General features: G+C 39.4%; 1 protein-coding gene across 1 annotated transcript; it reads right to left on the bottom strand.

The window, feature by feature from the left end:
- Window positions 1–2,915: 2,915 nt before the first annotated feature.
- On the bottom strand, window positions 2,916–26,278 carry MAEL (maelstrom spermatogenic transposon silencer). The gene is made up of 12 exons (XM_084797620.1): window positions 26,016–26,278; window positions 25,746–25,838; window positions 24,060–24,159; window positions 22,608–22,763; window positions 21,671–21,712; window positions 17,171–17,295; window positions 16,393–16,447; window positions 16,144–16,285; window positions 6,681–6,743; window positions 5,638–5,770; window positions 3,757–3,832; window positions 2,916–3,268 (listed from the first exon to the last, which is right to left on the bottom strand). The coding sequence occupies exons 1-12, from the start codon at window positions 26,145–26,147 to the stop codon at window positions 3,081–3,083; spliced, it is 1,305 nt and encodes a 434-aa protein (XP_084653746.1). The 5' UTR covers window positions 26,148–26,278; the 3' UTR covers window positions 2,916–3,080.
- Window positions 26,279–26,576: the final 298 nt, after the last annotated feature.

Raw genomic sequence — 26,576 nt, 5'->3', positions numbered from 1 at the left:
AACAGCATAATTTCTAAGTGCATTCAGCATACCGATCCTTATACTCACAGGGAAATGTAGGTATCATTCATTGCTCATCAAATAAGTTTCTTTTTAAAGCAGGAGACCATTATGGTTACAGCTAGTCAAACTGCAGAAACAACTGACTATGGAGTGTCCAACCTTAATGAATATAGCTACAATTTTATTCCTGTGCCCAAGGCTTGGGAACTTCATGGAAGAGGGTTTGTAAAGATTGTTAAGAGCCAGAGAAGTGAGCCGGGCTTGGTGGTGCACGCCTTTAATCCCAGCACTTGGGAGGCAGAGGCAGGTGGATCCCTGTGAGTTCGAGGCCAGCCTGGTCTACAAAGTGAATCCAGGACAGCCAAGGCTACAGAGAGAAACCCTGTCTCGAAAAACAAAAAACAAAAAAAAAACGAACAAACAAAAAAAGAGCCAGAGAAGCAGGAAGTCTGCTGAGACTGTTCTCTCTAGCTATGACCCATGAAATCTCATTAATATGTCTGCCTAAGTAATTCCAAAGCCAGATGAGAGTCTAACATAAATGTGCTCATCCCCAGATGAACTATAAGCAAATAACAATGCTGACAAAGGGAAAGTTAAGTCTCTGGTGATGTGCTCCAATTGGTTATCCAATACTAGGTGGTTGGCCCTAGATACATATATGGAGACATCACTGAAAGCAACTCAACAGGTTGTATTTATGTGTCTTATTTATTTATATGAACTTATATATATGACAACAATGATAAAGAGGATACCCTGAATTTAAGTGTGTAGATATAGGGGTATAAAAGGAAGGAGGAATGATATATTTTGATTAAATAAAAAAGGCAAAAGAATAATCTTGGTTTCAATCACACACAAAAAGTTAACTGCCCCAAATATGCTGGTTCATCTCAAACACCTATGCTTTAACATATTCCGTTTACATATCTTTCCCCACTTTAATTTTTGTACTAGTTATCACCAGATTTTCCTGGATGCTTTTTTCCCACACAACATGAATCATCCCTTTGTCTACAGTACCTTTGTGTGTGAGTTCACACTATAAAATGTGCCTTTTCATACTGTGCACCACTAAGTGCATAATTTATTTATTTTTTAAGTACAAGGCCTTAAAAACTGTCACTACTAATGGAAGAATGTTTCGATTATAATCAAAAGAAACCCAGGTAACCATTAATCTACTATCTATGAAATGCCTTTTCTAGAAATAGTGTGTGTAACATATGGCCTCTATGTTGCAGTGTGCATTATATTCATTTATAAATAAAACATGTTAATATTATGGCATCATATGCCTATCAGTTGATGGACATCTGCTTTCTATGTTGGTGGCTACTGTAAGCACACATTCAAGTGTTTATGGGAATTGTGGTTGCCCCTCTAAGTAGTCACAAGAAGGACTTGTTTTATAATATGGCAGTTACATGTTTAAGAAGCTATTAAACAGGTTTCCACAGTAGCTGCACAATTTTAACTTTTACCAACAATGTTATTTTCCATACTCACTGTTTCCTTTTTTTTTTTTTGTAATAACCATCTTTTAAGCGTTTAGTATATCTTTGATGTTTTCACTTCCATTTGCTAATGGCTAATGTTGAGTGTCTTTGTACTTGGCTCTGTCCAGCTGTCCTAGGGTTGTTTGTTGAAGAGACAGTTCTTTTGCCTACTCAGTGATTGGGTTATTTTTGTGCAAAGCTATTCCAAAGATGCATTTCTGGGTTCCCATTTGTGTATCCATCTCCCCTCACATTGAAGAGCATTTTTACTACCTTACACAACTATTTATTACTTTCCTAGATAGTGAATTCTTCAACATCAGGAGCAGTCTTTCTTCATTGCAGTATTCTAAACCCAACATCAGGCAAACTCTTAAAGCATGTTTCCCACACAAATGAAATTAACCAGGATAAGAACAGAATCCACAAGAATGGTGATTGGTCCTTGTAACTAGAACACTTCACCTTCTGAGGTGGCTCTGAGATTCTGCATGCCTTCTCCACTGGTAATAGTAACTACTGATTCTGACACCAACTCAAATAGGAACTGGCATCTTAAGGCTGACTTGTAAGTCATAAACCCAAACAGCTGTAACTGAAAGCAGAAAGTGTACCTGTCACACATACTTCTGTAGGTACATGCTTCAAATTCCTGTGTTCAGGAGGCAAAGCAGGGATGTGAGTTTGAGGCCAGTATGGGCCACATAAGTTCCAGGACACCTGTCTCACCACAACAGTCACTGTGTGTGACCTTACAGCAGTCGTTGTCCTTGGTTATGGCCACTGTAGGAGTCAGAGGAGCAGAGACCCCTTGACCAGATACCAAATTAAAGTCATTAGCTGATACTTCATTTTCTTAAAGGAAATTGATACTTTTAGTTCAACGCCCAAAGATTTTTTTGAAGAGGAAAAAGAACTTGAATTATATTAATAATATCATTTGAGGGCTTTTTTTGTTTTTCTGAAAGATCAAACTATTCTATGAAAACAAATCTCCAAGGCCTATGATTATTTGTATGTATACACTTGAGTGGGAGCAAAGGATATAAGCTCTTTCATCTCTCATTTGATTTTTTATCCTGTTTAACTCGTTTCTTTTGCTAAAGACATTACTTCAAAGACTATTCAAAAAAACAAATCATTATTTCTGTTAAAGGCTAATTTTCTTAGTTATTTGCAATGCAAACAGCCATAGTTCTCACTATAAGGTTTTCATTTCATAATGGGAATAATTAAGTTAATGCTATTTTAATGTCTTTTGTAACAGATACTTAATACCTTTACTGTCGGGGGGAAAATGATAAAATGTTTTCAAATGCTCCAAAATTGCCAGGACATATCCATCATACCACCAGGAAGTGTACATCTTTGAAGATAATAAAGAAAACAAACCACAAACAACCAAGGATGCCAAGATCTTCTCCAACCACAATTACTTTTAATCTATGAAATAGTTTCCTTACAAATAAGTAGTTTTTAGGAGTGACATTTACTATTGATGTGGTCTGTTGAATGGCTGTAGTCAGAAGGGAAGTTCGGCTTGTTACTTTTCCAGAACTGCAAAAAGTGCCATCATTAAGAGAAGGAGGAGAAAGACTTGTACCCATCTTCTTGGGGCATGTAAGGTGAGAGTGAAGGCTCGCAGTTGGAGAATCTGTGGATGTTGTGGGAGGAGCTGGAGATGCTCTCCAGTAAGCGGGTAATCCCTCTTCCTCGGACACTACTGTTGGGGCCTGATACTTTGACCCCAGATGGGCAATAACCTAGGGTATTGACAAGACAGGAAAACAAACAGCAGCTTTACATCTGTATTCTATGGAGGCACGTCAGTTAACCTCACTCTACTGCAGGACTCTAAGCCAGTTAAAAAATCATGAGCAGATGGCAAGTGCATGAAGAAAAATGCTTCCTTTTGTTTTTTAGGGCAAGAAACCCCAACTGAAGTTCTTGAGGTACCAATAGAAATTTCATGTAAATGGCTTTTGAAAATTCTCATGTCATGACATCATATATCACACTGAAACTTTCAAACTACAGTTACTACAAGACAAACAGGGTTTCTTAGAAATATCCTGCACAAGTCTGAGGAATGTTACGTTCCACTAGTGACAAAGACACATACATCCAAACTCTTCAAACAAGACTCTCAATTCAATAGGCTCCTTTTATCCTCATGGCCACCCAGAAACACCCTGGGATCTCTGTAAGGTTTGAAGTGTAACCCCATTCTTATAAAACTGAAGGTGCTCACCAGTAGATGTGTTTGATCTTTGTTCCTGATTATAAGAGTTGAAATGACAGAATCCTGGACTCTCAACTCTTAGCTTCTGTAAAGGAACAGGGAAATGCCAGGAAAAGTGTTATCAATTATTAAATGGCCTGTTTCAATTCCAAATTACAAAAAATATAAGCCAATATTAAATATTTTCCAGTGTTTAGCCATTTTTCTGTAAGGGAGGAGATGAGATGGACTCTGAGACTTCAGAGTCACAGGTTGAAGTGTTTTAAAAAGGTTAGATTATGACATACTTATTTTGGTAAGAACAAGACTGGCAAAAATTGGCAAAAGTGCTTGTGCCAAGCTTGATGACCTGAGCTTGATCCCTGGAACCTACATGGTAGAAGGAGAAACCCAACTCCTGCAAGTTCTCTGACCTCCACATGTACACCACGGCATGCACTCCTAGACAGACCGTCAGACACAGAGGTGGGGAGAGAGGGGGAGATTAAAAAGAATGACTCAGAATAGAGAAAGCCCTGAGAAAGTAAAATCACTGCAGCCATGTCTTTGGTTGGGGAAAAAACAAACCCTAATACATAAATTTTAGATAGGAATTGGCAACATTTGTTCATTAACATCAGTAAAAGTAGAGAATGAAGTAGAAGTTGATGAGTGAGTTGGCAGGAATATAGAAACTCTTTCTGCGATTGCTTGTGTTTTCATGGAGTAGAACCATCAATACTGGCTACAGCAAGGGTGGGGAAAGGTGATAGAAACAGAGAGAAACTAAGACCAGAGAAATGGGAACTGCCAGGCAATGTCCATGAGTTGATGAAGCTGAACATAAAATACGTTTAGTAAGATTAGTTATTATGGTGGTATGGAAGTGCCCCTCCACCCTGTGTGTGTGCCCGCGTGCACGCACACTGAGTAAACCCAGGGACTTGTACATATCACAAAAATACATCTTATCCCTTATTTTATTTGACACCTAGGCTACCCTCAAACTTGCTAGGCAGCCCAGGCTTGTGATCTTTTTTGCCCTGGCCTCCAGAGTGGCTGGGCTTAGTCATACCTAGAAACATAGTAGTTTCATTCTAAATTCATTTCAATTTGCAAATATAAAGAACATATTAGGTGAAGATTTAGACTTACTCAGGTTTAGTCTGTTAACCAAGTCTGATTAAGACAAGAGGATCAATGGAGTTTAGATAAGGCAGTAAAAAAGACAGACTAAAAATTCTAAGTTGGGGGGAAGGCAGTAAGGGGTAAGGAAAGAGGTGGAGAAAAGAAAATATGAACAAGAGGCCACAAATTTATACATGCATATGTATAAATGGGGTTGTTCAATGAAGTAGCTCTATAAGGGAGCATAAGACAGTGGAGATGTAAGTGAACTCTACATGTCAAAGCAGAGGTCATAGAACTGCTGGTATTGGGTTGCTAAAGAAGATTGTGAAAGTCTTAGAAAAGAGGTATGGGAGACAGGAGAATAAGAAAAAAAAGGGGGCAGGAAGGTGGATTACTTAGTGGGAAAGTGAAAAAAAATATATATTTTCAATTAAAAAACTGCTTGTTCCCTTGGTTCAGTGTCACTCTAGTGAGGAGGCCCAACTAAAGTGACTCTTGACTCCCCAGCTGAGTTGCCAGGTACTGTTACCTGGATGGCATGAATCTGAAAACTTAGGGTTTTTAGGAAGAAGGAGGAAGTGTAGAAGCTTAATAAAGACACAAACACAAACAAAAAGAAACACAAAAACACTAACTACAAATAAGATAGGAAAATACATCTACATTTGAAAATGTAGAAAGAGAAATGGCTTAGAATCAAACCAGAAGCAGAAAGGAAACATTTTCCCTCAAAGAGGTTAGATACATCCAAGGTTCTGCTGACAACAGAGGTTTTCTTACCTGGTAACGCCCTGCATCCAATACAACCATTTTGGGTGTCACACTATTGCTAGCCTCATAGTCTTGTAGTGGGACATGAGCTCCAGTGAGCTGGATTCCAAACAGAGTGGCAAGAGAGTTACTGATGCAGTACCTTTAAAAAAGAAGAGATTTTGCTAGAGCAACTTTATGTGGTTCGCTCTAAAAGCCTTCAGGTTAAAATTTCCACCAAAGAAAGCACCTCAAAGATATTATTCTAATTTGGAGAAAATCTAGAGGTTCAGAGAAGAGGAGGCAGGAACAGCAGCAGCACTCCAGCTATGCGTGTTATTGCTGGCTAAGCCACCTCCTCATCACTAGATAACATTTTAGGTTTGCTACAGGGGGTTTGGATGGGGATGAGGGTTAAGGTGAGTAGGATTCTCCAGTGTTTAAGACAACCATGATTCTTGGAGACGAGAAGCGTCTGCATGGAAAGGTGATGCTGAGAAGAAAGCCTAGGTCAGGAAGTCGCCCAGTTACAGGTCTGTGTTGTTAATCAACCCAGAGGGCCAGCCTACCACTGGCAGCACCAAGCCCAGGCTGCCAGAAACTAGTTAAACCTGAGTGTGGGGTGAGCCAGCAAGCAGCATTCCTCCATGGCTCCTGTTTCTGCTTGAGTTCTTGCCCTGACGTCCCTCAAGTGTGACCTAGAAGTGTCTTCCCTTAAGTTGCCTTTGGTCATAGTGCTTGTCACAGCAGCAGAAAGCTAACTACAGCAGGTGCTTTCACTCCATAATAAGAACAGTGGTTTACAATTTTAGGGCATGATTACAAGAAAGTGATATCCTTAATGCCAGCAGGAAACTGTCTCTCCTTAAGGTGCTCGGTAAGGAAAAACCTCAATAAGTGCTTCTGAAGATTCACCCAAGTTGTTCAGTAAGTAGTGATATGGACAGAACAGTACAAGTAACATAAAGGGAAAAACCCTTTGCTTTCACCGAACTTCAGTAAGGAAGGTGAACAGACATTTGCCCCAGCTGACAGTCATAGCGAGCACAGCCTGCAGCGCACAGCACACTTACGCGATTTTCTTGCAAACAGCTAAAGCACAGAAGAGAATATCATTTTCTTCATGCCACTTGCACCTGTACAAGAAAGAGAACGTTAATGTACTAACAAGTGGTTGAGGATGGAATTTGTGGTAAGTCTTGGGTTCATCCCCAGCACTAGGGGAAAAACTGCGCTAACTGCAGTAACTAAACTAAATTAACTGTTTAGGGGTTTTAAATGCTGGATTTCCAACTCTCCTGAGCTGAGATCATTTAATAAAAACTGATACTATCAATCAAAACTTTGTACATCTTTTACACTTACTTATTATTGTGCTTATTTAATACTGAGTATGCTCATGTGGCAGAGGGAAACTTGCAGAGCTGGTTCTCTCCCTCTGCTCTGTGGGTTTCCAGGATCAAACTGATGGACAAGCACCCTTACCCACTGAGGTATCTTACTGGTCCTCAAAGACTAATTTAATACAGATTTTAAAGTAAGAGGTGCATGTTACCTTCTCCAGTGAAAATTCTTAATGTTGAAACTACACACAACTATCCATTTAAATTTACCTTAAAATGAGAGTTGTAGAGGCACAGGAGTAACTAAAGTTAACATATACTCAGTCACAAAATACGGACTGCACACACTTTGCCAGACATTGACCTAGGCATTAAGGACAGAGTACTGAATGAAATAATCCCAGAACACTTTCTTTGCAGTGGGAAAGACAGATCAAAAGACATACAGACATACTTAGAGAAATGTTCCAAAAATGATGACATCAACTATGAAGCAGTATCAACAGTTTGGAGAGAACAACCAGCAATGGTACCACTGAGAAAGTGATGTTTGAGATAAGAGGAAGGTTAAAGAGATGACTGAAGTCAGACAAATGATTCAACCCAGAGTCACAAACACAGGAACAACATACTTGCATTTCCTACTAAGAACCATCTACTAGGACACAGCACAGTATTACTAACAATACAAAGCTTGCCTAAACTTACAAGAATCTTCATTTAAAACCACAAAATGCTTCTAAATCTATGGTACCCCATTTAAAGTGGTACTGTTTAATTTGTTTTTTACTCACTTATTAATCTTATTCCACTAAACATAACAATCCTCCTAAAAATCTGAGTCTTTTCCTAAGTTAAAAAAAAATGCCTTCTATAAACCTGCCAAAAATCAGACCTGGTTTGTGTATTTTAAAAAATGCTTATTACCTATGTAACAGAGTGTAGGTGCCTATGGAGCCCAGGGGGGTCAGACTTGCTGGAACTGTAGTTACAAGCAGGTGTGAGCCATTCAACATGAGCTCTGGGACCTGAACTCTGGTCCTTTGGAAAAGCAGTATGTACCACCTTCTATCCCCTCTGTACTCTGGAGTCAATTTACCTATCAAGCTACTGATGCTGCCTCACCCACATATTTACAGTACAAAGCTATTTACACTCCGTTTTATTTAAAAAAATCCTGGTGATTGCTTCTTCCCCTGTTTCAGATTAGATTCTTCCTTCCAAGGAAAACTACCATTAGAATTTGCATCATCCTACCACTGTTCTAGTCAGACTCACTGGCTTCTCTTATAGCCCATGTACCCCCTCATCCCTGCATCACTACTGAGACTTCTTTCTATTGAAAATGTACTCTATTCAGCCCACATCACTGCTTATAAAAATTCTATCTAAAAGATAGACAAAATATTTACCCCATAAAGAATTTCTTAGTTTTAAAGCCATCGCAGTAAAGTAATTTGATGTTATTTGTCTCTAATCTGATCACACATCGCTCTTTGAAACCTTTTTCAGGCTTCTTAGAAGTCACCTTATGTAGTCTAGTACCTTCACACATCTTACTCGAGACTAAGGTAAGGACTATTGTGTCTATCTTCCCCACATTTCTCAACCTACTCTTGTATTATACAAGATCTGATCATATTTTTTAAATATAAAAAGCCCATTTAATTGAACTATGTAGGAAATTCTAAAGTGATGTCACAATATAAAACCTCACCTCTTAATAGTTCTATTGCCAAGGCTTTGATCAGGATGGAGAATTAAATACACATAATTTATTTCTTGTCCCCAAAGTCTTTTGAAAAACCACAGTCAAATAATTAAATTCTCTACAAAAGACGACAACATTGTAGGAATAAATGAAGGAATGATGACTTAAGTCACTGCTTTTGTAGCTCACAGAATAGGCATGAAAGAAAAAGATCTACCTGGTGATTCAACTATCACAACTTTAGATAGGTGCTGGACTCCAGGACATGCCCACACCAAAGAGCAGACAGGGGATGAAACATTTCCCATGTACATATGACAACCTGAGCTCCATCTCTGGATCCTAAAGTGGGAAAAAAGAAGGTTCTCTTATCTCCACATATGGCCCATCCACATCCTTTATGCACACAGACAAATAATAAGAAAGGGCTGATGCAGGTTATATGGGGCTGAATTTCTGTTCGAAGAGCTGTTGATCCCTCTAACACCATGCAAGGGAATGAGCTGACTGCTCTTGACTTGAGGATTCTGCCTCCAACTTACCAAGCTCCTTTGATGGTTCCCCTGCAGCAAAGCCCAACTAGCAGATAGTTCCTGCCTACTTGGTTTTGAAGCCTCATTTCTAAATATAAAGATAACCAAGGAGAACCAGGCATTCAAAGGAAGCCTGCAACAAGAAAAATGCCACAGAAAGAATTTATAGTCCTGAAGAATGTATCCCAAAGATAAACCAAGGAACAAGGGCAAAGGAACAGCCCTAACCCAGAAAATTGATCATGAACTGTGAGGTAACTACACAGGACATGGCTTCACTCCTCACCCTACCAGGCTTCATCATGGACACTGACAATGACTATAATTTGGGTAACATAGCAACTACAGGCCAGAGTGTGGACAGATCCAAAGCCACAACTCCCTTTGCCCAAGCTTTCTTATAGTAATGACACAGCCTACTAATGAGGGCTCTGCATTGAGCCTTCTTGTTCAGCCTCTGTAGGTGATCTCATCTACACACTGGGCTCATCAGACTCTCAGAATGTTCTATACTCAGTTCTTCATTCTTTGTCATTATGTTTCTATTCTTTCTCCCCAGCTCCAGTCCTCAAGCAAGATCTACTTATTTTTCTTTTTACCAACCTAAAACCACCTACTCCTCTCTGTCTCTGCTGCTACCACCCTAGTCTCTCATTTGTTGCCAGTTCATCCAATCATCATAGGCTCCACACCTCCTTTCTTATCTCAACACATCTGAAAAAAACCTTAGAGAGCTTTAAGAAACCTAATATATTTTCTTTCCTACTTGGTAAAATTACTATTCCTAACAAGGCTTTCTTCATTTTATTTTACTTCTGCTTCAGTTCTTAGCTTTCATATTACAATTAAATAGTCTCTTTGACCATTCATTTAAAAATATTTTATTAATTTATTCATATTACATCTCAACTGTTATCCCATCCCTTGTATCCTCCCATTCCTCCCTCCTTCCCATTTTCCCCTTACTTCCCTCCCCTACAAATGTGACTGAGGGAGTCCTCCTCCCCCTGTACATGCTCATAGGGTATCAAGTCTCTTCTTGGTGGCCTGCTATCCTTCCTCTGAGTGCGACCATTCATTTTTATAGTCTCCCCTTCCACACACTTCTTGATTACTTCAGCACTTACTACAAACTAAAATGTCAATTTTCTTCAATATGGACTGCACGTATCTTTCCTATGTTAGCTTCATGAGGTGGGGCACATTAATTCTTGCTATGTGCCTTCAGCATAAGTGCCTGGCACACAGAAAAGATGTGCAGTAATTTTTGTTTGGCTTTGACCAGGTCCTGGCTGGCCTGAAACTCCCTATGTAGATCAGGATAGCCTTGCGCTTAGAACACTCCTTCTGCCTCTGCCCCTGAGTGCTGGGGCTAAAGGTGTGTGCCACTATGCCGGGTCAGTGCTTGCTGATTAGAGAATGTCTATACTGTTTAGTTAGCAGGTCAAAGACTCTAAGTTAACCCACAGACAGCCTGACAAGAAACACTAGAAAAGGACTGTTACTAAAATTTAATATCTGAGCCTCTAAAATAGTATGATCGTTACAACTTTACTACTAAGTCTTTTAGTAGGTACTTAAAGGTTTAAAAATGAGTCATACTGACCTACATGAATACTTCCTAATTAGTTTCTATAGTTTATTAACCCGGAACTCCCTCGAAATCTCTTACTACTTTTGAAGTGCCCTGTGAAAGACAGAGGCATGTGGTCCCAGTGCTTCCTCACTAAGCTGGCTGCAGTACTATGTCATCAGTCTCTCTGAACCAACCCTGTAGCACAGGCCCACAGAAAGGTCCTATAGTAAAGCTACCTTAGTCTTGTTGAGCCTGCATTTACTTACTTTACATTGTATTTCTCCTAACTTAAAGACCCATGGACTTCATCTCCCACAGAAAGATAGTATACAGTTGCCATTAAAGTGTATAGAAATAATTACCTGACCTACGCTTACATAGTGGGTTTAAATTTTTTATTTTGTATTTTGTAACTATGGTTGCAGTCTTTCAACACTTTGGCCAATATTTAAACATTTTAGGAAATATTGTATTGATCTCTTCTGGTAAAGTGAAGAAAGGCCAGCACAGAAACATGCACCAAAGGTCAGTTATTTGGGAAGAAAATCCAAGACAACACTGGTAATCTTTTTAAATAAAAATGTTTTATCAATATCAGTGGCACAAAGGATAATACCGAATATAAATATAGACACCAAATACTTCTGAATGCAGTTTCAGAAATACTTTGGCCAGTAACTGAAGTAACTGCATTGAGTCTTACACACTTTAAAGATCAACAATGACAACAAAAAACAGTAGACAAGATTCTACACTGACAGTAGAGAGGACATAACACTAAACCCAATTACACTGCAATGGAGAAATTTCTCGGTCTCTCATTCCAAGTCTATATCTTCACTGTGGAGCGCAGAAAAAAAAAAAAAACTGCATGGAAGAGAGAAAAAGGGAACAGAAGCACCTGAGACTAAATTTAAATCATCCTCACAAAGAGGACAAGCACTCCAGGTAAAAACTGAACTACAGACTTACTGAGAGCAAACCCTTGCCTGCAATAAAGCTCCTGTGCAATCAGGGAGGCAGAGGGAGGCAAATTTCTGTGTGTTTGAGGCCAGCCTGGTCTACAAAACAAGTCCAGGATGCCAAGGGTACACAGAGAAACCCTGCATCGGAAAAACAACAGAAAGAAATAATCTGTATAGGGGTGGTAGCAGAAGAGCCCTTTAGCTACTGGGTGATGGTGATGAGGAGCCAAAGGAATAAACTTATCCTTTAGGACCAAACAAAATGGAATATCGGCTGCCTTCCATCTGTCATGTTAGTGAACCTGTACACTGGTTGCTACACTAACAGAAGAGGGAGCCCTTGAACTGAACTTGCAAATCTGTCAAAATCATCACCCAAGAGACAAAGGAAACAGCAGGCCTCATCCACAGAAAGCTATTAGAACACACAATAAGTATCAAAACACCTGTAACTTCCAAAAATCCATGGGAAATTCTAACACAAGAGTCCATACAGAATTAAATGTTCTCACACAAGCATGTGAGGACATGGAAACATACTCTAAAGAAAAATTTAAAACTAAGAACAATTTTAAAGATGAGAAATCGAACTGACTAGACTAAGAAATCAAAACAGAAGAAAATCATAAGTAGATTACAAAGTTCCCAAAGAAACACAGATTCATTTTGAAAGAGAGGCTAAGGAAACTGCCATGAAAGTAAATGATTAAAGAGTAAACAGAGAAAATAACCATAGTGAAAGATAATATAGTAGCATATATTATAGATTTCCTTAAAAGAAATTAAGCATGGAAGAAAAATTTCTACCCCAGAAAAATCTCTAGAGACAGATGCTAATTTTTCATCCTGAAATGGTTTATCAGGTACCTTGTAAAATGTAGCTCAACAACAAACTGAAAGGAGCTACTAACAGGATGGAAGGCAAACAGTGAAGTCTTTGAAGTCTCTAGGCTAAAAGGCCACACAGTTAAAGCTAAGAAAATGGTAAGCTTTGCAAAAGGAATACACAACACAATGGAGTTGTATGTTTCAGGAATTCACAGACACAAAGTATGACTATGGCAATCTTAATCATGCAAAAACCAGGAGATGCCTTGTAAGTCTCTCTTCAACCTATTATACACCAAGATTCACCAAATTTTTTCATGTATAGACATGTTTTAAGAGCAAATAGCTGAAAATTACAGAGTATGGGAAGAGGTATGGAAACATAGTAAAACACATTCTCAATGGGTGCTATATAAAGTGGACGAAGAGTTAACTGAGAGTAGGAAAATTTGCAGGCATGCAAACACATGCCTCTATTCCCAAGGAGTATGGGAAGGTGAGGCAGAATCATCGTGAGCTCAAGGCTCATAGTGAGACAACACAAGTCATCACTGTAGTGTCATCACTGCCAAGGCCCACGTGTCAACAGTCCTCAGCTTAATGTTCCTGGAAGATGATAGTTTATACTGGAAACAGGGTGTAGGGTGTGGTGGCTCACACCTGTAATTCCTGCACTCAGAGGCAGGAGGCAAATCTCTTGAATTTGAGGCCAGTGTGCTTGACACAGTGATTTCCAGGACAGCCTGGTTTACACAGTGAAACCTTATGTAAAAAGGAGGGAGGTTAAGTTAGAGGCCTTCAGGTAGTTGAGCCTAGGGTGTGTCTGTTAAGACAACTGTTGAACACCAGTCCCTGTCCCCTCCTTCCCAGTGAGTTCCCAGTAACTTCCCAGTGAGTTAAGGCAGGTTTGTTTGTTTGGTTTTTTTTTTTAACCACATAACACTCCCTACTGCAAGGCACTGCCCAGACACAGCCACAAAAGCAAAGGGGCCAACTGATCACAGAGTTGAAGCCTCCAAAATCAAAACACCATCCCTTTCTCTATATAGGCTAATTATCTTGAGTGTTAATTATATAACAGAAAACTGACTAGCCAACAGTCAGTGTAGACAGATCTTATGGGTAAATTCAAATCCTCCAATCTCCAAACAAAGGGAACAGAATATTCTCATGTGCTCACAGGACATAAATTTGTTTATATACTAAGTTATCCAAAAGCCCATTAACCTAAGTTTTGATATAGCAATCAACATAGTTTGGTCTTAATTCAAAGACCTATAACTTATGAAAATTAACATACAAGGAAGCCTTTAATATGCTAATTTAAAAGCCATACATTTATTAGAGTTATCAGAGAATGAAATAAACAGTTTTGCTCAAAATGATATTTCAGAATCTATAGGATGTAGCAAAACACTGTAACTTTAGAAACTGAAATTTTGAGGCTTCCTCCCTTGCAGGTATATAAACACTTAAAAAATCTATTTTACTATGTATAGCTTCCCAGAAATATACCAATTACCAAATTTACTCCATTAAAATTATGGAGCTTAATTAAACCAAGTTCCATAGAAGAAAATTTGCAAAGAAACTGCCCCCCACCCACAACACAGCAATAATAACACCTACAAAAACTAACCCAAGTCACTTTTGAGAAAATTCCTGTGATTCTATCCCTCAGACCAGGAAGGACAGGAGTCCTGAACTGTCCTGGTTCTACCAACACTGACTCCATTCCGTGCATACCAAGACGGTTCACATAGTAAGACACACATTGAGCAGATTTCTCACAGTCAGTCCCATCTGCCATTGGAAAGAACAGAGCCTATTAGAGAAACTGCATCCCAGGGTGGAGTGAAGCAATCAAAGATGAAGCTGGAATGTAGCAGAAAGCAAAAGGCACTCAGAGCAGGTGCTGGGAGAAGGATACAGAAATCACAGGAACTTCTACAGGCCACATGATTTTAGAGCTTAAAAGTAAGTTCCAATAACAATATGATTCACTGAATGACACAGGAATTCAAGTCTATACTCACATAAATACGTGAAAAATATGAAGGAGAAAAGAACTTTATTGTAGAATGCTAGCTAATAAATGGCAAGGAACAATAGAAAACCATGGCTACACAGCATGGCGGGAACCCTTCCAATTAAATCATCACTGGATGCCAGAACTGGAACTTGACACTTTAAGGAATTACATCTCTCTGCAAAAACACTTTATTTTTTTATTTTTTGGAGACTGAACCCAGGGCCATCTGTTATCTAGGCAGCACTCCACTGCTGACCTACATGTCATTATGAGGTAGGTACACTAAAGTAACAGTTCAAAGGTGACTCAACAGATCTACCTTAGACAAGTGTCTAAGTTCTCAATATCAGGAATGGGGCAAACTGACAAACCATACCATGCTTTCAAGTGTGACATACTGAAAGACATAGCATTTTTTTGTTTTGTTTTGTGGTATTCCTCCTAAAATGTATAATCTTAACTTAGTCATCAGGAAATATAAACCAACTCAAATTGAGAAACACTTGATAAACTAACTGGACTTCACTCTTCAAGATCATAAGAGACTAAAGTCACAGGAGTGGTGGTTCGTGCCTGTAACAGCAGCACTTGAGGAGACGGAAGCAGTGGGATCATCAGTTCCAGGTCAGCCCTAGCCACACACATGCGCAATAAAGGTTACACCAAAGTACTTGCAAGAGACATGCAATGTGACTCAGGACCAGACTCTAGATACTGCTTTCTGTATAAAAGACGCTATGGAAGAACTGGCAACCTATGAACTTCAGTTTAGAAAATAGTACTGTGTGTCATGGCAATATTCTCACTTTAGTAATTATACTACTGTAAGAAAATTACTGTTCTTAGGAAATATTGGCATACCTGGAAACAAAGAAGCAGGGTGACTAGTTTACTCTCAAGTGAAATAGAAAAAGTACATTTAGAGACACATTATAATGAAATGTGTTAATGTTAATTAAGGAAACCAAGAGAGTACTGTTTATTTTATACTAATCTTTTAACTTTTCAGCAAATCTATGATTATTTCAAAACAAAAATAAATATTTTTGCCAACTTAATTCACTATGTATTGCTTTGCATAAATTATATATGATGAAAGTAATTTAATAAAAATAAAGTCTTAATCTAGAAACAGAGAAATTCTAACTGGTAAAGATTAGTCAGTTTCTTTGGCAGGGATTTTTTAGTATATATATTTCCATTAATTACTGCATGCTAAAAAATATTAAAAATGGCATCTAAAAGTAAGTTTTCCCAGGCTGCAGAGCACCTGTAGAAGCCCTGGGTTTGGTTCCCAGCAACAGAGAATCTAACACCTTCTCCAGGCCTCCAGGATTACTAGGAACTCCTGTGGTGTACACACAGGCAAACACTCATACACATAAAAAAAATAGTTTTAGACATTTACAAGGTATAACTGAAAAGTACTCCACAAAAGGCAAATAAATAAACAAAACACAAAGCCTAAAACCTAGTCCAAGCTTATTTCCGCAGAATGTAGTTAAAAAAGGTATCAACATCAATGAATTACAAAACCTTTCTCAATACCTTGTGTTGCTAGAATAGTCCCACATGGCCACATCTAGGAGGCTTCGAACCCAGGTCTTAGAGGGCTCCTTGAGGAATTTCTGCTGGTAGATTCCCACTACAAGGTCCTCTACAGTGAGAAGCTCCAGATCTTGCTTGATTTCTTCAATTAGTGAATAGAAAAACACAGTGAGTGAATTTGAGCATTCAGAGCACATATCAAGACAAAGTGTACACTGTACTTCTCGCGGTGACACAGGTTCTACTCACCTGATGCCCGCTCCATGCGCTTTAAACACCAGTTGACTCTGGCTCTATCATCAGACTGTGGAAGGAAAATCACTACTTGTTATTTTTCACCTATTTTGAATTATTTTAATTAACAGTGTCCTTTTAAATTGGTGTATACAGGAAAGAGAGACACTAACTGAAAACTATTTTAAAAAGCATACATTAGAAAAACACTACTGCTATTATTAACATTCTTTCTCTTCTCTCTCTCTATATATACATGCATATACATATATATGTATATGTGTGTGTGTATATATGTATATATATGTAGTCTATGAAAGGCAAGTGAGACAGGGTAGACCAAGAGAGAAGTCAATGTTCAGATCATGTGATCTGGTCATTGTAATACAACTTAAACACGTTTAAGGCCCAATTCTTGACTACTATCCTAGAGGATTTAGATAAAAAGCTTTTCTAAATATCACAAAACAATGGGTAAGAGAATGTAACAAAACCAGCTTTCAACAGAAAGTAATCTTATGTAGCATGTAATCTTGTATATATACAAGAATCCACTTGTTGGACTAGAATGATATTGCAGGTATTTAAAAAGGGCTTTGGAAAAAAATACTATTTTCAGCTTCTGTAGCTTCCAAAATTAAGATCTTAAAGGCTATACTAGCTATACAAAAATCAATTCAGAATGTTGTTTTAAAATACACAACCAACAAAAAACTGAAATTCTTTTAGTATTTTTCAAGTCTTCTGGTGTTTAAAATGAGAAATCTTAAAAGAATGTCTTACTGGATATTACCTTGCAGTAAATAGGTGGCCAGTTCCCTGGGTTTGGATGAATAAATTTATAAAGGTTTTGTAACACAGTTGCTTGGTCATGCCCAAATTCAAAGTTTGAAATAGGAATCTTGTGACTAGAATCACCTGAGGGAAATAAAGAGTTGGAAATTCAACCACTGAGCAAGACAAGTATTACCAGCTAAGTGCGGGACAGGAGGAATACAGGAGGCCAGCAGTGGGTGGCTCACACGGAAGCACTGTGCCAAGCCTGGTTCCCATCAGATACTTTACACCCTTTAAACCAAAATCCTATGGTTACTCTAGAGGGTAGGAAGCACATATATAAATTAACAAGAGACCACAGAGACTCCCCGAGACTAAGTTAACAGTTAATCAACAATGGAGTCATTACTTGAACCCATGATTCTTATCAAGTCTACAGTGTTTGCACTATTCCCATGATGTTTTTCAAAAATGTTTTGTTAAAAGAAGGCTAGAGGATTTCATAGTAGTTGTATTTTTAAAATTTTTCATGTGTGTGTGTGTGTGTGTGAACACACATAGTTGTATATGTGGATGTTTGCCTGAACAGGGGCTGCAAAAGCATGTGTGTGCATGTGGAGAGCCTATCAGGAATCATACTTATCTCTTCCACCTTAATGCCTGAGGCAGGATCTTTCAAGCAAATCCCAAACTTGCTGATATGGCTAGTCTCTGGGGCTCCACTGTCTCTGCCTGAGGCTGGAATACAGACAGGCACTAGGCACTTAGGTAGCTTCTGGGGATCTAAACTCCAGCCGTCACACTTGTGTCACAAGCACTTTAACCAGTGAGCAGTTTCTCTAGCCTCTGCTTTTTTCATTAAAAAATTGTAACAAAATTCAGAACACTTCTCTTATAAAGACCTGGCCGGGGGTGAGGTGGGGGCAGGGGGTGGGTAAGGGACTGCCAATGGTACTGGTGATGTTCTGTTTTCAGCTGACTGGTGGGTACACTGCAGTTCATTAATATTCTACACTGTAGGTCAGAGTTTTTGGCTGAAGATGCATTTGAAAAGCTGATGGACCTTTCATATAGAAAGCTGTAGTAAGGATTCAGAGCTTTGCTTTTTTAAAAGTAGAACTTCTCTAAAGAAAAATCATTAACCAGTGAAATGAACAAGTCAAGCTCTTCTGCCTCAAGTGAGGGAAGAAAGTCAAGCCCTCTTAGTCCCAAGCTCAGATAGAACCTGAAGCACCTCTTTGTGAGGAAATTAAGTGTGCCACTAGACTCCATATTAAAATGCCTTTCAATCCTGAAATTCTTTACTGCTCTAACATGATAAACTGTAATGCCCATGAAGCAGTCACCTGACTTCACTTACACAATGTCTTTGAAAAGTATTTATTTGGGAAGGAGGTACATGTGGGTTCCTAGGGATCAGACTCAGACCATCAGCTTTGACAGCAAGCACTCTTACCCACCGAGCCATCTTGCTAGCCCTGAGAAATCTATGAGCACTGTTCCCTGGCTACTACTTGAACAGAGCACATCAGTATGTAAATTTAGCTTGGTAGGTCTTCTCCAAATCAGTACAATTACATTAGCACAGGCATTTTTAGGTACTCTGTCAACACAGCTGTCACTCTAACCGTCATTTATCTTACTTAATTGGCACATTTCCCAGGGTTATTTAATTGGCAACTTAAAACACACTTAAATTGGCAAGCTCCAAACATTTTAAGTTTGTCTGAATGAGAAACTGTGCTGTTTCAATTAGCTGGAATAATAAATTAAGAAGTCATTCCCAGCTGTGGACTCAGCTCAGCAGTAGTGCCTTTGCCTAGCTGAACAAAGACCTGCCTGGGTTTGATCCTCAGCATGAAAAAAAAGTTTTGGCTTTTAGTAAGATATAGATAAGATAAAGACAGCTTTGAAGAAAGGAGTATACCTTCTGTTAACTTGTTTAATGTGGCAGTACTGCAAAAACATGCAATTAAATATTTAAAGTTTTTTTTTTTTTACCATTATCAAAACAGCAAAGGCAAGCCACTGATACTCTCAATGAGTGAGTTGACACAGTGCAGGAAGGCAATGCATTAATTCAAATGATGAACCAACTGAGATGTTTTCGAGTTAAAACATGAAAATTAAATCAGAAACTAGGCACAGGCTGACAATGAATTCTCTGTCGCCCATGCTTGCTTCAACTGTGAGACCTTCCTGCCTTAAGTCTTTCATGCTCCTGAATTACAAGCATGAGCTGCTGTACCTGGCTCCGTTTATTGTTGACATAATGTTCTTGTGGACTGTGTACAGTTTACTCTGTTCTTTCAAATGCTGATCTCCCTACTCCACTATCTGGGGACATTGGATTCTGATATTTATTCTAAGTATCTCCTGTTTCAAGTTTGTGTAAACATGTCACCATTTTTCTCTGTCTTGCCAATAAAACCAACTAGCCAACATTGAGCAATAACAGAGAATAGGGTAGGACACCCTGACCCAGTGAAGGGAGGAGGAAGAGGAGGAAGGAGAGGGTGGAGCCATGAGGAGAAGACCAGGAAACACCAAGAGAAACGAACCAAGTCTAGGAAATGAAAATAAAGCAAGTGTAATGTGGGAAATCTGAATGGGAACAAACTATACAAGCATGGAGGTTTAAGATGGAGTAATTACTGCGCAACATTGTGCTATAGACTAATTAAATAGATTCTGGTCTCTCTGTGTGGTTATTTGGGTATAAAGCTGGTTAAGGAGTAACCATTGATTTTTACTAAAACAGTAATTCAATATTAAATATTAATAATCATTCAATAATTTATAGATTTTTTAAGAAGACATTTTTATTTGTGTCTATGTGTATGTCTGTATGTCCAGCTCCTCCACTTGTTTTTAACTACCATCTATTTAGTAGCACAATGACCTCAAATAATGTAACTTGTGAGGAAGATTATAAAACATTTTTCCGTATTATAAACTTCTTTTACTATTAAAAATATATGAGGTAGAACTTAAAAAAAGAAAAATCTTGTATATTTTTGGTTGTGAGCCTAGCCATTAATGGTTGCTCTTTTAGAAGACCAGGGTTCAATTCCCAGCACTCACATGGAGGCTCATAACTCTAGTCCCAGGGGTTCTAGAAGGATAGGCTCTTCTGGCCTCTGAGAGCACCAGACACACACATGATGTGCAGATACTCATGCAAGGCAAAACACCTACACACATTAAAAAACAAATCTCTTAAACTCCTTAGTCTACAGTCTACAATTTTGGTTCCTGGGCAACAACATATCCACATTACTTACACACACACACACACACACACACACACACACACACACACACACCAGACAAATTCAAAATATAAAGAAGAAGTACCAAAATTCTGTATTAAAAATAACAGCACTACAGAGCCAGAGGCAAGTCAACAGGTAGGTAAAAGCATTTGCCTTGTAGTCGTGGCATCTGACTTCAACCCCTAAAATCCACATCATTTAACAACAACAACAAAGCTGGATGTGGCAGTGGGCATCTGTTATCTTAGTACACCTACCTCAAGATGGAAGACAGAAGCAATAGAATCTGCCAGAAGCTCAAGATCCAGCTGGCCTGCTTCACAATGGCAGAACAAGAAAACATGCCTAACAAGGTGGAAGGCAACAACTGACTCCCCAAAGCTGTCCTCTGATCTGCACATGTGTATGGTGCGCTCTCTCTCTCTCTCCTCTCTCACACACACACACATACACAACTAGATTATAAAAGTTACAATATGCCTGTTAAAGTAGGCTTAACAAACATTTCTAATACTTCTACAAGTTAGTTAGCTATATTATAAAGTTAAACTATACAGGCAGTAATTAAATGGTCCCTTAAACAACATATTGAATTAATCTCAGTTTAATGTGATAATGTCATAATTTTCATTTTAATCAAGCAGTAAAGTGCTTAAACCCTTGTTTCTATGAGTTGTCCTCCAATTTTAGATAAGTTTAATCAGTCAAACTTTTTGGTTGCAAAAATACTTAAAAGCCTAATTTCCTTACCCAAACCTCAAAACTGAACTCTGAACTGTATTATTTTTAAAGCATGAATTCTAAGAAAAATGTTTTAAAATAGACACTGCTTATAAGTGGGTCTATGTCTGGATCACCTGAAACTTCTCATGACTTTCCTAAGAGCCTGGGCACTATACCAACAGCTAACCTTGGAAATCCATGGATATGTAGCAATAGGGAAATAAAATCGTATTGCTTTGGGAAAAAGAGAGCTCATACATACATACATACATGTCAGTAAAGGTTTTACAAGTTTTTGGTGGGGGGCCCAGCTCTGTGGCAGAGTGATCGCCTATCATGTGTGAGACACCAGTTCAGTCCCCAATACCAGGAGTGTGCGTATGTGCAGGTTAAAGGTTTTAAGGATTGTTCCCCATACCACCCCCCCCCCTGCCCGCAGTTTACACTTTCTAAGTTAAAGAAGTCTTAACAGGGCTGCACACACTCAGTCCCTCTTATCCCAATTCCTTTATACTTACTTGCAGCCTGGCAATGGAATCGAAATCCTCGTGGAATTTCACCTACAATACAAAGTGTTTTGCTGAGAAGCAGAAATCTGGATGTTCACTTACTTGTGCTATAGTAATACTATGCATGATGATCAAGTGTCAACGTAGGTTATTTTATGTTAAAATACAAAATTAAAACCTCCTAGTGTCATTTCTTGTTTTGTTTTGTTTTCTTTTGTCTTAGTGGTGGTGGCTGTTTGAAGATATGATAACTAAAAATAATATTTATGTATTTTCCAAACTACTTTTCACAGCAAATTGTTCCTTAATAGGGAAAGAAAACTCACTCCAAAGAGCTTCTATAACTAGGGGTCCATGAAGGCTTTGAGGTGGTAGAGCCTGTGATACTGCAAGCATACACAAAAGTTTCATCGAAGAATGTAACTAGCATGGATCCTCTTGCCTTAGTCACCCTCCTGTGTGAGTGCTGAGGTCAAAGGCTTGAGTCTCCCCTGGGTGAATGTTTTGCTTTTAGTGGGGGGTAGAATAGTAGAAAGGAGATGGCTAACAATGTTTAGAGTACTGGGTTACCTCCACACTGCTTCAATAGTTACTACATAAACTTTATGAATGAGCTAACTGGTGGTTACAAAGCGTATCAGATTCAAACTAAAGACTACTGCGGTGAAGGATGGGACAGTGAAAGAAAAGAAAGGCATAAAGCAGAAATATCCCAAGATGTATATGGTATTCTATCCTTGACTTCTAATGTTCACTTAAGGGAACTGCATCAATCAACCAGCCACGTCAACATCTAGTTCTTGACTGTTGGGTACTTAAGAATTCTGTCTATGTACTCTTTAAGAACTCAGCCATTACTTCAGCTTTTAAGAAAACTACTACTACTAAATAGAGCTGGTTTTTAAAAACTATACACTTTAGGATCTATCAAATACTGGCTACTTACCTGGATGGATAAAGCTGTGGAAATCTGCCATAATACCTTCCTGGAGGGAGTATTTAACACAGCCAATTTCACAAGGGAGGAAGCGCTGTTCACAATGAGGAGGTAGCTCACCATGACTAAAAATGTTCAGAAAATAAAAAATGCCTCCAAGGAGAGCTGAAAAACAAAACAAAACAAAAAAACCCCAAGACTGTTAAAACCATTTTTTGTACAGGAATGTGTTTTTTGTATTTGTTAGTGAATTACAAAAGATAAAACTGAATTATGCCAGATAAGTAAAAATTTTATAATCACATTAGTCAAGAATTTTAAGTAGCAACCATTCTTTACATAAAGTAACAAAATTACTCAGTCCTGCAATAGCCTCTACATAATTCAGCAATAGAGTAGCATTGGATTTCAGCAATGACTGACGTTGTGACATATGCAGCAAATAGGTTTGGGAAATAAAGTCCAACAGAGCAAATGAAATAGAACTGTAGCTATAGAACTTTTAGTTCTTTGCTTTTGTACTTTCTGCTAATATACAGAAGACCACCTATAATATAAGGGAAATATGCAGTACTAGTATTGGCCACTGGCCACTTAAGACCAATGTTAAAAGTCTGTGTTAAACAAAGGCAGAGCACAATAAAACCAGCTGGAAGGAACAGGAAAGGCCCTTTATTAGCCATGTTCTCTTCGAGGGCAGTGCAATGATTCATCCTTCATGCCTGCCCATCCCAGAATTCAAATTCTTTTTTTTTTTAATTCAAATTCTTAATTGGAAAATAATAACAACACATCTTTATGGGTTACCACAGGGTTTCAGTATTTATAAATTGTAGAATGATTAAATCAAGCTCATTAACATATCCATCAATCCATACTACTTCTTTCTGTAGTCCAAAATTTAAAGTCTACTCTCTTGCTAGGCTGTGTAATAAATAGGTCTATAAATATCTATAACCTAAGTGTAATAGGTAAAAGAAATCTAATTATGCTTAATGACGTATGAAGTGGTAGAAACTAAGAAAGATTTTTGTTACAAAAACTTTTCCAATATTATTTCAACAAATTCAAATTAGTTAATCCAGCATTACATTGGTGTATTAGTGTTTAAACCCTTATATCCAATTATTTTGAAATGTAAGATCAAAATGAACAAAATACATTTTGGGAGTGGGATGCACATGAATGGATCTGCCCTGGGGTGAGGCCACTCTTTAGTGCCATTGCTTACGAGCTATCTATGTCTATGAGAGATGAGACTTGAGGCTTGCTAATCAGGCCAGCCATCCCCAGCAGGGAGTATAAACCAGCACCACCACCTTTGCTGTTTATATGAGTGCTGGTCTTCACTGCTGCAGGGCAAACACTTTACTGCTATCTTCCCACACCATACAGAAACCTTTTAAAAACTTGCTCAATATGTCATCCAAATTTGAGTACAATATTTTAGGAATACTCTACCTTGATCACTTTTTATAGATAAGTTTGACATATCAGGGGGAGAAATGCTTGGTTTTGGTACAAGCATGCCTGGTCTTCTCAGTGGTGTAGATATGAGTTTCTGAAAGTAAGAGAATCACCAATCAAACACTTTTTTTTTTTTTTGTTTTTTTGAGACAGGGTTTCTCTGTGTAGCCTTGGCTGTCCTAGAAGCTTTGTAGACTAGGCTGGCCTCGAACTCACAGAAATCCATCTGCCTCTGTCTCCCAAGTGCTGGGATTAAATGTGTGCACCACCACACTCGGCTCCAATCAAACACTTTTAAACAGAGCTATTACTGAATACTTTACTTCCCATATTTAAATACAACGAAGTAACCACAAAATAGCCCATGGACTGAGTCAGCATTCCCTCAAGATCAATGAAGACAAATTTATCTTCAGTGATATCAGCAGCTAAAAGCAGACAACAGCAAATCTGTAAATAGTATGAACAGGAAGGTGAGTGGTAAACAAATGACAGCTGAAAGTCATTTGCTCACTACTGATCGTCTCATTTCACTAAGTCACTGTCAAACACCAGGCTGGTGGTCAAAATGTTTTTGAAAGAAAACAACAAAACCACAAACCCTGTAATGTTGTTTGTGGTTTTCACTTAAAAGTAAAAACTAGAACAAATTGTGTCTCCAACTGTCACAATATATTTAAGTTTGAGGAGACATTTGTATAAAAAAATATGTACAGACAGGTGTTTTCCTGCATGTATGTGTGCCACATGAGTGAGTGCAGCACTAGTGGAGGCCAGGTGAGGGCATCAGACTCCCCTGGAACTGCAGTTACAGATGGTTGTGAGCCACCACGTGGGTGCATCGACTTTAAAATGGGTCCTTAACCAATGACCCATCGCCAGCCCCTTGAGAAATGTTTTATAAGAAATTACAATGACAAGAAAAAACAAAGCTCACAGCACAAAACCTCTTAAGCCCACCTGAATCAAGCCATCAACTTCAAACATAAATCTACTGTATTTCTTTTTTTAAAGATTTATTATTATGTATACAATGCTCTGCCTGCATGTACACCTGCAGGCCAGAATAGGGCATCGGATCGCATTATAGATGGTTGTGAGCCACCATGTGGTTGCTGGGGATTGAACTCAGGACCTCTAGAAGAGCAGTCAGTGCTCTTAACCGCTGAACCATCTCTCCAGCCCCAAGCAACCATATTTAAAAAAAAAAAAATCCCGTAACTTTTGACTTTCAGTCCAATGTCACTAATTTAAGAATGAAATTCCAATATGTACAAATAATAAAACATAAGGGATAAAGGAAAACTTCATTAATTACCTTTCTGAACAGTAATGAGCAGAAAAAGAATTTCTATTTAGTACTTTACTATTCTATCACGCAGGAATTTGCCTAACTTCGTTGCCTGTATGCTCTGCAAACTTTAACTCAGGTTTTCACTCATATCTTACTCTGATATTTAAAGGGTTTGTTTTGTGTTTTTGTTTTGTTTTTTTTAAAGGCGCCTAACCGTTAAGAGTTGAAAGGAACTCTGGGAGGCCATTTAGCGTAAGCCTTGACCACCAGCCCTCCTGTCCCCCTGGGGTCTCTGCGCTACTTGGAAGCTTCCCGAGGGCGCCTCGGGCTCCACCTTGGCTGGGAGCCCACAGGCGGGGCGGGGGGGGGGGGGGAGCTACCCTTACCTGCTTCTCTGAAGGCCCAGAATCCTTTCCCTGGGCGGCTCTCCATTCTCGAGCCATTTCTGAATATTTCTCCTTCTCATCTTCTCTCAGGAGCTTTGGGAGAAGAGGGAGACAAGAGAGGGAGGTGGTGAGGCGTCCGTTCCACGCCCTGGTTCTGGAAGGTTCTGTCGGTTGGTCCGGCCCAAGGTTAGGGCGGCGCCCCCCCCCCCCGACGCTGTAAGCCGCGTCCCCACCACGCCCTCCCTGTTTCCCAACTGCCCGCAGCCTCACCGCCCAGTCGGCCGAGCAGTAAGGGATGGCGTCTGCCACACGGGCCACCGGCAGGCCTCGCCGGCGCAGTTCGGGAATCTTCTCCTGCACAAAGAAATAGTAGGCATTGCGGCTGGCTCTGCGGTTGGGCATGGCGTCGTAGGGCCTCGACGCCCTCCAGAGACACAGCAAGCAGCCGGCGCCCTCGCCGGGCTCCCGCCCTTAGTAACTGAGCCGGGTGGCTGCGCGCGCATCAGCCGTGTGCTTGGCCAATCAGGGCGCAGCGCGCAGTCGCATTGGCCCCCGTTAGGGGAGGGAAAAAATAAACAGCCTGAAACTGGAAGATTCCACCTCGTGCAGGAGGCGGAGGAGGCGGGGAGGGGGAGGAGCGAGGCGTAGGTGGGGAGCGCCGGGATTGGCTGGCTGGAATGCCTGGTAGGTGGGGATTGTCACGTGGAAGGCCTGGTGCTTTTTTCTGTTTATTGTTGCGTAGTACGCCCAGTTAGTAGAAAGAGGACCCGAAGGCGGTTTCAGTTCCCGGGTGTTTCGCAGCTGGAAATTGAAGCGTGTGCAAAGCACTGA

This window comes from Acomys minous (assembly GCF_964271855.1).
Source record: "Acomys minous genome assembly, chromosome: 1".
NCBI lineage: Eukaryota > Metazoa > Chordata > Mammalia > Rodentia > Muridae > Acomys > Acomys minous.
Note: the sequence above shows the minus strand (reverse complement) of the source record. Positions and strands in the feature narration are given on the sequence as shown.

Coding starts and splice junctions, on each gene's coding strand:
- MAEL (XM_084797620.1), bottom strand. CDS start 26,147: ATGCCCAACCGCAGAGCCAGCCGCAATGCCTACTATTTCTTTGTGCAG. Junction 17,296..21,670: donor ATTCCATTGCCAGGCTGCAA/GTAAGTATAAAG, acceptor TATTTCCCTCAG/GTGATTCTAGTCACAAGATT. Junction 16,286..16,392: donor GCGCATGGAGCGGGCATCAG/GTGAGTAGAACC, acceptor CACTAATTGAAG/AAATCAAGCAAGATCTGGAG.